At 43.9% G+C, this 12,988-nt stretch overlaps 1 protein-coding gene across 1 annotated transcript; it reads left to right on the top strand.

Moving 5' to 3' along the window:
* The first annotated feature begins 1,763 nt into the window (after positions 1–1,763).
* Positions 1,764–6,163, top strand: DHRS13 (dehydrogenase/reductase (SDR family) member 13). The gene is made up of 5 exons (XM_006874232.1): positions 1,764–1,890; positions 1,974–2,092; positions 3,128–3,251; positions 3,412–3,723; positions 5,712–6,163. Exons 1-5 carry the CDS (start codon positions 1,764–1,766, stop codon positions 6,161–6,163), a joined length of 1,134 nt encoding a protein of 377 aa, XP_006874294.1.
* The last annotated feature ends 6,825 nt before the right edge of the window (positions 6,164–12,988 follow it).

Here is a 12,988-nt window from a genome sequence, read left to right on the forward strand (position 1 = left end):
TTTAGGTCTTAATAAATTAACTTCCCCTGGAATCTGAGGTCTGACACGCTCTGTCTTCATACACTGTTCCCTCTTCCCAGAATAACCCAGTGGCAAGAACTTTATTCCATTAGTTTTTTCTGAAAGCTAACCATACTACTACAATTTAAAACACTGCATTTCTTTAACAAGGTCCTTGCTTCGCATCCTGGAAAGTCAGCTGACCAAGAATGCCTTTACCTGTGCCTCCCTAGCTTCACCACCCATCTCACCACCATAGTTACTTCTCCCATGGAGTGATGGAGTTTTAGTTCAATCACGTGGTAGAAACTCTTGAAGGGTAGACTATAGATTTTACTTTCTTCCTGATTCCCTTCAGAATAAATGAAGTCTGCAGAAGCAGGAAGACAGCAAATGAGTGAGTGATGCCTAACAAGTCTTAACTGATGATGTTACAGGCCATGAGTCAATTCTGACTCAACAACCCTATTATATAGGGTTTTCAAGGAGCAGCTGGTGGGCTTGAACCACCAAGCTTGCAGTTCAAACCAACCTTTAAGTCTAGTGCTTTATCCTACAGCACCACATCAGCACTCGTTCTGCTGTGCATAAGATCACTATGGGTCAGTACCAATTCGATGGCACCTAACAACAAACCCTTGAATATACTGCATCTCTCTGGCCTCCTTGGGGAGAACAAGGAAGAATCTTATACGCAGGGAAACAGATGTGAAGATAGCAATTAAGGATTTGTTTATTGAGGGAAAGAGGCCAAAGATTGGACTCATTCTCTTGGAGACAAGAGCATTCACGTACACATGTGAATCAAGAAGACAAGGATTCTGCTACACACACCGAGAGGACTCACACACACCCTCACATAGAAACTATCTGCAAGCCCTCAGCTAGAGGCATCAGAAGCACACCTGCAGAGGGCATACCAAGATCTTCATTCAAATATACACATTGCCAGACACTACGAAAGCATACACACACCTGGCAAGGACTCTGGGCCCATGTACACACCTACATCTAAAAGGTGCTTACACTGACACACACACTTATGTGGCACTGTAAGGGCCCACGAATACACGAACACCTACCCACCGGGTAATCACATGGACAGAAGCAGATTACCCAATAAGCAAGGTAAGCACGGGCTTATTTTGTGTTTACTAATCTGTAGTGAGCAGTTCACCACTAAATTCATGCTTACCTTGCTTATTGGGTACTTCATCATTAACGATCGTACATTTGAAAATATTTTGATTCTGCAGAAAGATGTTGTGCGGTTGGGAAAGAAAGAAATGCCAGCCATACATTTCTAGAAGCAGAATATTTGATGTGGTGACAGACCATGAAATTGTTCACTACAGATTAGTTTAAAAAAAAAAAAAAAAAGCACCGGTAAACCTGTGTTTACCTTGTTTACTGGGTAATCTGCCCCTGCACAAAGAGAATTCAAAGGCATACACATAACTTGAAACGTGAGCACAGAGGCCCTGGACACATACACACCTAGAAGGCATTCACAGGCACAAACGATGCAGATACATGGACAGTTCACAGACACAAGGACGCGATGCACTCCTAGAGGGCGCTCGCAGGTTCCCCCCACCCCCACACACACACGCTCGCACACACCCCTGCCCTGCCTTCCTTCCCTCCCGGAGGCCGAGGCGCACCAGGCTTCCTTCCAGGCCTGAGCAGGGTGAATCGGCAGCCTCCGGGCGGAGATCCAGGAAGGCGCAGGGCCTAGGTGGCAGCCCACAAACACAACCAGAATGGAGGCGCTGCTACTGGGCGCGGGATTGCTGCTAGGCGCCTACGTGCTTATCTACTACAACCTAGTGAAGGCCCCGCCGTGCGGCGGCATCGCCAACTTGCGGGGCCGCACAGCCGTGGTCACTGGTGAGGGTGGACGAGCGAGTGGGCGGCCGGGGCTGTGGGGGCGGCCCGCCGCGCTCAGCTCTGTTCCCGCCCGCCATCTGCAGGCGCCAACAGCGGCATCGGGAAGATGACGGCGCTGGAGCTGGCGCGCCGTGGAGCGCGCGTGGTGCTGGCCTGCCGCAGTCGGGAACGGGGTGAGGCGGCCGCTTATGACCTCCGCCAGGTAACTAAGGATGGGGGTGGGTGGAATAGGGAACCAGACACCAGTCAGTGAGTGCAAAGGAATGAGCAAAACGGCTCCAAAGGATCTACTGTGTAAGGAGAGTACGATGGCTTGGTGTACTAAGTGCAGAAGAAGGCTCTCACGGTTCAGTGGTCACACAAGGAAGGGACACCAGACCCAAATGGGGTGGAGGAGGATTGCTGACCTAAGATGTTTATGACTCAGCAGGACTTAATGAAGGACGGTAGGGGTGGGAACAGGTATATGTAGAGATCCTGAGGCAAAATAGCAAGTCTGATTTGAGAAAGGTAAAACGGTTTAGTGAGGTTGGGGCACAAAGTGGGGGGAGGAGGGGCAAATGAGGGGTTGAAGGCTTTGAACTAGGGTCAGGCTACAGAGGTCCTTATAGATCTCTTTGAGGAGCTTGGATTTTATAGGATGGGCAGTGATGTGCCAGTGAAGAGGCCTGATCAGGATCTCCACCAAGTCAAAATAGCCTTTTAGAACCAATCTCTTGGTTGCTGTATGGTGCCTGGTCTGGATGGGGACAAGAATGGATAAGAGAACAATTAGAAATGTATTGCAGATTTTAGAGCGGGTTATAATAGTAAGTATCTACTCAAGTGTGTGAATTGAGCGAAGGTTTACAGACAAGATCAACAGTTTTACATTCAACAAAGAATACACTTCGATTCATCTCAATGATTACAATCCCCTCCATTCAGACGCTCTTCTAAATATTTTACATATATTAATAAATTTAATCCTTACAGCTCTATAAGGTAGGTACTACTATTCACATTTTACAGTGACAGAACTGAGACTCAGAAAGATTAAGTATGTTGCCTATGGTCACACTCTAATAAAAAGCAAAGTCAAGATTTGCATCCAGATTCCACACATGTATTCACTACACTCTAATGCACAGGGACAGATTTTAGTAATAGGAGGAGGTGGGCTCGCAGAATTTGGTGCTTGGGGAGAAGGAAGAGGAGACAGGTGCGTCGTGACAAACCCAGTCTTGCTACTCCACAGGAAAGTGGAAACAATGAGATCATCTTCATGGCCTTGGACTTGGCCAGTCTGGCCTCTGTGCGAGCTTTTGCCACTGCCTTCCTGAGCTCTGAACCACGGCTAGACATCCTTATACACAATGCTGGTGAGGAGCAGCAAGCCCCGGAGGAGGTGGGGCGGGGCTGGTGGGTAGGGGACCGAGTTCATGTGGCAAGGATGCCCTTTACTCCCATCTCCTAGATGGGGATACTGAGACCTTTAGTGCTCCCCACAGAGCAACTACTCATGCCTAGTCCTTGCCCCAGGCATCAGTTCCTGTGGCCGGACACGTGAGCCCTTTAACCTGCTGCTGCGGGTGAACCATGTCGGCCCCTTCCTGCTGACACAACTGCTGCTGTCCCGACTGAAAACATGTACCCCCAGCCGTGTGGTGGTGGTATCATCAGCTGCACACCGGCGTGGGTGCCTGGACTTCACCCGTCTGAACCATCCTGTGGTTGGCCGGCAGCAGGAACTCCGAGCATATGCTGACAGTAAGCTGGCCAACGTATTATTTGTCCGGCAACTCGCCACCCAACTTGAAGGCACTGGCATTACCTGTTACGCAGCCCACCCAGGTGAGGCCTAGTTACTTGGTTTCTTCTAAGTCCTCCTCTCCTATCCATGTCCCATTTTATGCCCCCCCGCCTTTGCACTAGGCCACAGAACCTTAGGACAAAGTCCCAAGTCCCCTCTACTGATCTTGGAACAGATTTCCTAGTCTAAGTTTTCTTCCTCTCACACCACACACTTGGTGTGTAGCACCAAATAAGACCCGGGTCCTCACCCTCAAAGAGCCGTCCATACTGAACTATCTATCATTGATGATGATAGCCAATAACCATTAATTAATGCAAGAAGCATTTACTGAGCACCTACTAGTGCTGAGAACAAACACAGCAATGAACAAAACAAAGACCCTACCCTCATAGAACTTACATGCCAGTGTGCAAGAGGAGCCAGATAATGAAGAAATAAATCTGTACAATGACCAAATCAAACCAAACTCACGGCCACCAAGTCACCTCCAACTCATAGCAACTCTATAGGACACAGCAGAACTATTCCTTAGGGTTTCCAAGACTATACAGCTTTATTAGAACAGACAACATCATCGTTCTCCCAAGGAGTGGCTGGTGGGTTTGAACCACCAGCCTGGAGGTTAGCAGTCCAATGTTTAGCCTACAGCACCACCAGAGCTCTTTTGTACAGTGAGAGATGGTGATAAAGGTCCCCTCCTATGAGGAAAGCTAAAGCAGGATAAGGATGTGGGGAGAGGGTGCTACTTTTTCTATGGCAATCATGGAAGACTTACTTGAATAGGTGACATTTGAGCAGGGTCCTTAAGAAGGTGAAGGAGTGAGCCCTGTGGCAAGTGCAAAGACCTAGAAGCAGAAGTGGCTGGGGTACTTGAGGAAGACGAGGGAGTCTGGTGTGATTGGAACAGAGTGAAGGGGGAGAGTGGAAGGAGATGAGATCCAAGAGATTGATTGCCTCATCTAGGGTCCCTTGTAAGCATATTGACTTTTACTGAGTAAAAATTTAGTAAATAAGACCCATGTGCCTTTCAGAAAATTACAGAGGTATAATAAGAATTCTTATACCATACTGTATATTAGGAGTCCTGATGTGATGCTGTAGGATAAGCACTCAACCGCAAGGTTGTTTTAAACTGCAAGGTCGGCGCTTCAAACTCACCAACTGCTCCTCGGAAACCCTATACAGGGTCACTGTAGGTCAGAACCAACTCGACGGCACTTAACAACAACAACAACTGCATTTTAGGTAGCCATTGCCTAATTATAAAATAATTATTAATAATTATAATAGCAACAATAATTGTTAAGTTTCATTGAGTTGATTCCAACTCATAGCGACCCTGTATGGGGTTTCTGAGGAGCAGCTGATGGGTTTGAACTACCAACTTTGCAATTAACAGTCCAGCGTGTATCCTACATCACATCAGAGTTCCACAGAAATAATAATCACCCCCAAAAAACAAATCAAACCCATTGTCATTAAGTCAATTCTGACTCATACTGACCCTGTAGGACAGCATAAAACTACCCCATAGTGTTTCTAAGACTGTAATCTTTACAGAAACAGTCTGCTGAATCTTTCTCCAGTGGAGCACTTGGGTTTTAACAGTCCATCTTTTGGTTTGCAACAGAGTACTAGAACCGCTGCATCACCAGCACTCCTAATAATAATCACAGCTAACCTTTATTAAGCCTTTGTTACACTATATATCCCTAGCGTTTAAAACAGTGGCTGGTACAATATAGGTACTCAATAGATACTTACTGGCTAAACCACGATGTAGAGCTTGAGCTGAAAGATAAAGATGGAGAGAATTGTTTCAGGCAGGACATGGCATGAGCAAAGTCTGGGAATTGTGTGCATAGTTTGAATGGAGGCTTCCTGTAGGAAATAGTGAGGTCACATTGAGGGGGCCCTGAATGCCTGGTAAATACTACCTTTGACTTCTCTGGAGCCACTAACCCTATTTCTACTGCCCTTACCTTGGAATCTCACTCCCTATTCCATCCTTTCTTCCTACTCCCAGGGCCTGTGAACTCAGAGCTCTTCCTGCGCCATGTTCCAGGATGGTTGCGCCCACTTCTGTGCCCACTAGCCTGGCTGGTGCTGCGAGCTCCAAGAGGGGGTGCCCAAACACCTCTGTACTGTGCTCTACAGGAAGGCATTGAACCCTTCAGTGGGAGATACTTTGCTAACTGCCATGTGGAGGAAGTACCCCCAGCTGCCCGAGATGATCGGGCAGCCCACCGGCTGTGGGAGGTCAGCAAGAGACTTGCAAGACTGGGGTCTGGGGAGGAAGCTGAATCCAATGAAGATCCCCAGCCTGAGGATGCAGAGGCCCCATTTTCTCTGAGGAGTTCCCAGGCTGAGGACCCCGCCGTTTCTGAACCCTACCCTGCTTCTCAGAACTCACCAGACTTGTCTAAGGTCATACACCGGAGTCAGATTAAAGCTGAGCCTAAAACCCCAGCCTCCTAACCTACAGGCCAGGTGCTTTCTGTGGCACTTCTTGGCCCTTGAAAACTCAACTGTGTGCCACGCCAGGCCCTGGACACTTAGGGCTTTTTTTGATTGTTTTTTAACTTTTTGTTGTGAATTGAGTGAAGGTTTACAGACAAGATCATCAGTTTTACACTCAACAAATAATGTACTTTGTTTCATCTCAATGATTGCAATCCCCTCCATGGAACAGCAGTTCAACGGCTTCCTCGCTGTGGCTCCTATTTCCTTCACTCACCTTCCCATCCCTTCTCACCTTTGTCCTTAGGTACACGTTGTCCCTTTGATTTTGAATGATCGACTGTTCCATCATTCATCGTGAGCATACCTTACTAGGGTTGTTGTTCATCCTATATTCCTATAAACCTATCTACCGCTTGGCTCAAAGTTGAGCCACTAGGGTGAGTTACTTTCCAGACCTGAAGGGTGGTCAAGGGCCATAGTCTTGAGTTCCTCCAGTGTCTTTCTCACAAGTAAGCCCATTTTTTTGTTTTGTTTTTATAACTTTGAGTTTTGTTCCACATATTCTCGTGGCTCTAACTGTGAGGTTGGCCCAGGATTGGGCAGTGTTTCCTCCTGTTGTGCATAGGGTCGCTATGAGTCGGTACCAACTCGATGGCACCTAACAATAACAATCCGGACCTTCTAATGTGATCCCTTTCAGAGCCGTTGGTAGTGGTAGCTGGGCATTGTCTAGTTCTGGTCTCAGAGTCATGGAGACTGATGGTCACATGTTCGTTCCATTAGTCTGTTGGACTGATTCCAAGCATCTTCAGTTCTTATCACTCTTCTTTCTTCTGCACATGGAGAGACCAGTAGTTACACCTTAAATAGCAACCCATGAGCTTTTAATATCTCAGACACTACTCACCATACTAGGATGTAGAACATTGTCTTTGTGGACTGTGTTATGCCAATTGACCAGGTGTCCTCTTAGACGATAGTCCTGAGCCCCCAGACTCAGCTACTCATTGCCTTAAGATGTTTGATAATATCTAAGAAGTTTTCATCATTTTGCCTGTTGTATGCTCTACCACATTCATAACTGTATTTGAAGGAAAGGTAAATACTCATGTATCAGTATCCTCTTTCAAATTCTTGTTTATCTGTGGAATATATATATATATATGTATGTATATATATTCCACTCTTCCTCCCATTCAGCCGGACATTGTCATTCCAAGGTTTTTTATATATATATATGTAATTGTTGTTTTGTTGTGAAGTGCCATCAAGTCAATTCTGATCCATAGCAACCCTTTGTAGGGTTTCTAAGGAGCAGTTGGTGAGCTTGAACCAACAACCTTGCAGTTCAAACAACTTTGCAATCTGACGCATTAGCCCACAGCGCCACATCCTCACTCTCTCTCTCTCTCTCTCTCTCTATCTATCTATCTATCTATCTATCTATATATATATATATATCACTAATTACCTCTATTCCCTTTGGCCCTTGTATATCTGTGTCTTCACCTGTCTTTATCATTCTTCTGCCAACCTCCCTTCTTATATGCTGTCCTCCCTGTCACCTGAATTAACATGTGTCTACCTTCTAGCTGGAAGGAGCTCTGGTAGTGTAGTGGTTACGAGTTGGGATGCTAAATCAGGCTGCTAACCTCACAGTTTGAAACTACAACTAGCGGGACACAGGAGAAAGATGAGGCTTTCTGCTCCTGTAAAAATTTACAGCCTCGGAAACCCTATGCAAGGCTGCTGTGAGGCGGAATTGACTCCACGGCACACCACCACCTTCTAGCTGGGAGTCCTGGTGTGGCGCTGTGATTTAATGCACTGGACTGCAAAGTCGGTTTGAACTTCAAAGGTCAGTGGTTCAAGCTCACCAGCCACTCCTTGGAAACAGGGTCACTATGGGTCAGAACTGACTGGACAGCACTTAACACCAACAGCCCTCTAGATAGTAAACTACCCTCCTTTCCCTCCCACCCCTGGCAACCATCAAAGAATGTTACTTTTTTTCTCTTTTAAACTCCTAAATATTTGTGGAATATATATATTTAGGAGTTTAAGAGACTCTGTGGCGTATCTATGCACAGAACACTGTTGTTCCAAGGTTGTATATATATCACTATTGACCTCTATCTCCTTTATCCCATGCATACCTCCCTGTGTCTTCACCGGTCTTCAGCCATCCCCCCTCTTGTATATTGCCCTCCCCATCACCTGAGCTAATATAAACTAGCCTGTGAATTATTCTCTCCTCTTCTCCCTCCCACCCCTGATAACCATCAAAGAATGTTTCTTTTAGTCTGGAAGCTTTTACAATAATGATCTCATACAATATTTGTCTTTTTATGATTGACTAATTTCACTCAGCATAATGTCCTCCAGGCCCATCCAAATTATGAGATGTTCACAGATTCATCATTATGCTTCAGTGTTGTGTAGTATTCCATTGTGTGTATGTACCAAGGTGTGTTTATCCATTCTTCCATTGTTGGGTACTTAGGCTGTCTCCATCTTTTTGCTCTTGTGAATAGTGCTGCGATGAACATCAGTCTGCATATATCTACTTGTGTCCTGGCTTGTATTTCCTGTGGCTATACAAGAAGAGCTCTGGTAGCATAGTGGTTACGAATCAGGCTGTGAACCTTAAGGTCAGCAGTTCGAAACTAACAGCTGTTCTGCGGGAGAAAGATGAGGGTTTCTGCTCCCGTAAAGATTTACAGCCTCGGAAACCCTGTACAGGGTCGCTATGGGTCGGAATCAACTTGACAGCACTTAACAACAACAACAACATACAAGAAGAGGGATTGCTGGGTCATGAGATATTTCCATTTCCTACTTTCTGAAGAATCACCATACCGTTCTCCAGAGTGGCTGAACCATTTTACAGTTCCACCAGCAATGTAGGCAGGTCCCAGTCTCTTCACACCTGTACCAACATTTATTATTTTCTATTTTTTTTAACTTCACTGCTAATGTTGGTGTGGGATAGCTCACTGTTGTTTCGATTTGCATCTCTCTAATGACACGATCATAAACATTTCTTCATATGTTTGTTGGCTGCCTGGATGTCTTCCTTAGTGAAGTGTCTATTCATGCTTTGTGCCCATTTTTAAATTGGGTTCTTAGTCTTTTTCTTGTAGAGATATTATAGTTTTATTAGTCATTTGTCTGATACATCATTGCAGAAAAATTTTTCCCAGTCTGTGGGCTCCCTTTTGACTCTTTTGGTGAAATCTTTGGGTGCACGTAAGTTTCTAATTTTTGGAGGTCCTAGTCATCTATTTTGTCTTCTGCTTGTGCATTTTTTGTACTGTTTGACAGTGTAGTTATGCTATGTCTTAGAGCACCTAAGTTTGCGCCTAATGGCACTGAGGTTTTGAGCTTTACCTCTACAGTTACCTTCTAGGGTCTCAGGGTATGTCTTTTCCTGGAGGAAGAAAATAATAGTAACTATCCCTTTCCCCACAGGGTTGTTATTCCTTCACCCACCCACCCAGAGTGGCAGTAACCCCAGATTGGGGATAAGAGTAATGTGCCAGAATCTGAGTTTTAAATTTCTTGGCTCCACCTTCACTGATTCTGACCAACTCCCAGATTCCAAAAATAAAACAAAAAACGCTATCATTGGGTCAATTCCATTCATAGTGACCAATAAGACAGAGTACTACTGCTCCATAGAGTTTCCAAGACTGTAACTCTCTTTTTTTTTTTTTTTTTTTTTTTTAATCTTTTTTCAATTTTTTTGTGTGTGTGTGTGAATTGAGTGAAGGTATACAAAGCAGATCATCAGTTTTACATTCAGCAAATCGTATACTTTGCTTCATTACAATGGTTGCAATCCCCTCCATGTACCATCAGTTAACAGCATTTACTTTACTTTAGCAGTTCACTTTAAATATTGCATTCCTCCCTGTGTCTCCTATTTCATCTTTCCTCTGCTAATCTCCCTCTTGTATCTTGCCTCCCATCACCCATGTTAACATGTGTCTATCCTCTAGCCCAAGAATAACTTTCCCTCATCCCACTCCCATAACCATGCAACATTATTTCTTTTATCAAGAAAACCTTTAACTTTTTACATTGGTCTTTCTTATACAGTATTTGTCTTATTGTGCTTGACTGATTCCACTCAGCATAATGTCCTCCAGGTTCAACCATGTTGTGAGGTGTTTCTCAGATTCATCATTATTCTTAAATGTTTTCTATTATTCCATTTTGTGCATGCACCAGTTTGTTTTTTCATTCTGTTGATGGACATTTAGGCTGTCTCCATCTTTTTGATATGTCTCTTATAGACAGCATATTGAAGAATCCTGTTTTCTTATCCACTCTGCTCTTTATGTCTTTTGACTGGTACATTTAATCTATTTCGTTCAGTGTAATTATCAATAGCTATGAATTGATTGTTGTCATTTTCCTGTGTGTGTGTGTTTAATGTGTGTATGGTGCTGCCGGTTTCTTTGTCCACATAGTTTTCTATGCTGAGTTCATTTCGTTTGTAGGTTTTCTCTTTACTTTCATTTCTGTTGTGTTAATGTTTACTAAATCTTTCTGATTTTCCTTTTTTTGTTGTTGTTTTGATATGCAGGTATATTATTTTTCTTTGAGGTTACCCTGTAATTTATTAAATTTTTTTTCCCAGTTTAAATCAGTCTGTTTTGCCTTGAAATCTACTTGACTTCCTTATCATTTGGAAGTTCTGTATCTACACTATTGCCTCTTTTTGTAGTGGACTTTATTATGCATTGATGTCTCTGTTCCCTATTTTCAGTCTTGTAGGTTTGTTTTACTTTAAATATTTCTATATATGGATTGAGTTCTGGGTGGTGGTGTCATGTGTGGTAATCTTAGGTTGTTGTCTGCTGTTGTTGGTTCTCAGTCCTAAGAATACCCTTTAACATTTTTTCTGAAGTTGGTCTGGTCTTTACAAATTTCTTTAATTTCTATTTATCAGAAAATGTCCAAATCTCACCATCATTTTTGAGGGACAGTTTTGCTGGGCATATGATTCTTAGTTGGCAGTTTTTATCTTTCAGGGTTTTGTGCATGTTATTCCAATTGTCTTCTTGCCTGCATGGTTTCTGCTTAGAAATCAGAACTTAGTCTTCTTGGTTCTCCTTTGTAGGTAACATTTTGTTTTTCCTGAGCTGCTCTCAGGATTCTTTCCTTGTGTTTGATTTTGGAAAGTTTGATTATGATATGTCTTAGTGGTTTTCTTTTGAGATCTATCTTGTTTGGGGTTCATTTGGCTTGTTGTATGCTAATCTTATCTTTAATAATGTTAAATAAGTTTTCTTCCAACAACTCTTAGACAATTTTCTCTGTGCTTTTTATTGTATCTTCCTGTTATGGAATTCCAATCACCCATATGTTGTTTCTCTTCATGTTGTCCCACATAACTCTTAACACTTTCTTTGGATTTTTTCATTCTTTTTCTGATTGTTCTTTTAGTATAATGGTATTTAGAGATTTACCTTCAAATTCACTAATTTGGACTTCCATTGCTTCTAATCTTCTTTGTCCCTTCAATATATTGTCCATTTCTGAAATCTTAGTATCAATTTTCTGCATTTCAAATTTCAGGTTTTGAATTCTTTGTCAGTTAGTTCCATTATCCTTTTTTCCTCAGAAATGCTTTCTGTCTCTGTATCTTAGTCATTTGTTTGAACCATTCTCTCTTGTTTCTCCGGGGCATTGTGAAGTTGTGTATTTATAAAAACAAACAGTGTAATTGTTGGCCCCTGAGGGGAAAGAGCTCTGGTTGGCTCCTTCAAGGAGCTCACAAGGTGGTTATGAAAGGGATGTGACAGCAGATTTCCTGGCCCTAGGTGGAGTTCCTATTGGTGTAGGTGTTATCTATGTTCAGAGCATTCAATCTGGAAGTAGTTCATGGGTGCCTTGATGGCGCTGGTTTCAGTGTCTGTTAGGACCATAGGGAAGCTAAAGTCAGGGTGGCTGGCTAAATGCTGGTCTGGTGCCTCTACAGGCTTTACAGATCTAGAGCCTAGCCCACATGAATCCAGGCACCAACTCACACTGTCGTGGCTCCCAACTATGTGGCTCCAAACTCCCAGCCAGCAGGGTCTGCGCTGGGGGTGGATGAGGGGAGGAGCTGGCCACACCTCTGCTCACCAGAGGAGTATGAGGAAAAAGAAGAAATTGCAGCTTTCCCCTTGCCTGAGAAAATCTGCTCTGCCAGGCCTCCCTCTATTGCCAAAGCTGCTCACAAGATGGTTGAGCCACATCTGGTCACCAGTTATAGTTTCCCTTTCTCCCTGTTCCTGATTGGCCTCTCCTCCCAGCAAGCACTCCATCCTCCTCTCTAAGTTCAGGATGTCAGCGTTTTCTCTGCTTATTTGGTCTTGTATCTTTGTTGTAGAGGATCCGTGTAGTGCTTCTGCCTAGTCTGCTGCCTTACTAGAAGTGGCTGCAATCTTTAAAGAAGTTAAGTGCAACATGTTTTTTTCCTGTAGAGTTGTTGGTGGGTTCAAACTAGCAGCCATACACTTAACCATTGTACTACCCAGGCCTCCTTAGCTCAGTATTAAACCAAACCAAAAACCACACCCACTGCCATCAAGTGGATTCAACTCATGGTGACCTTACAGGACAGAATGGAATCGTCCCATAGGGTTGCCTAGGCTATAAAGCTTTATGGATGCCAACTCCCACATCTTTCTCCCAAAGTTGTTTGGTGGGTTTGAATCACTGACCATTACATTAACAGCTAAATGGTTTAATCAATGTGCCATCTGGGTTCATTAGTACTGTTGTTGAATGCTGTTGATTCCATTCTGACTCACTGTTGTTGTTAACTGCCATCGAGTTAGTTCCAAT

The sequence above is a fragment of the Chrysochloris asiatica genome, unplaced genomic scaffold (assembly GCF_000296735.1).
Source record: "Chrysochloris asiatica unplaced genomic scaffold, ChrAsi1.0 scaffold00266, whole genome shotgun sequence".
Taxonomy (NCBI): Eukaryota; Metazoa; Chordata; class Mammalia; order Afrosoricida; family Chrysochloridae; genus Chrysochloris; species Chrysochloris asiatica.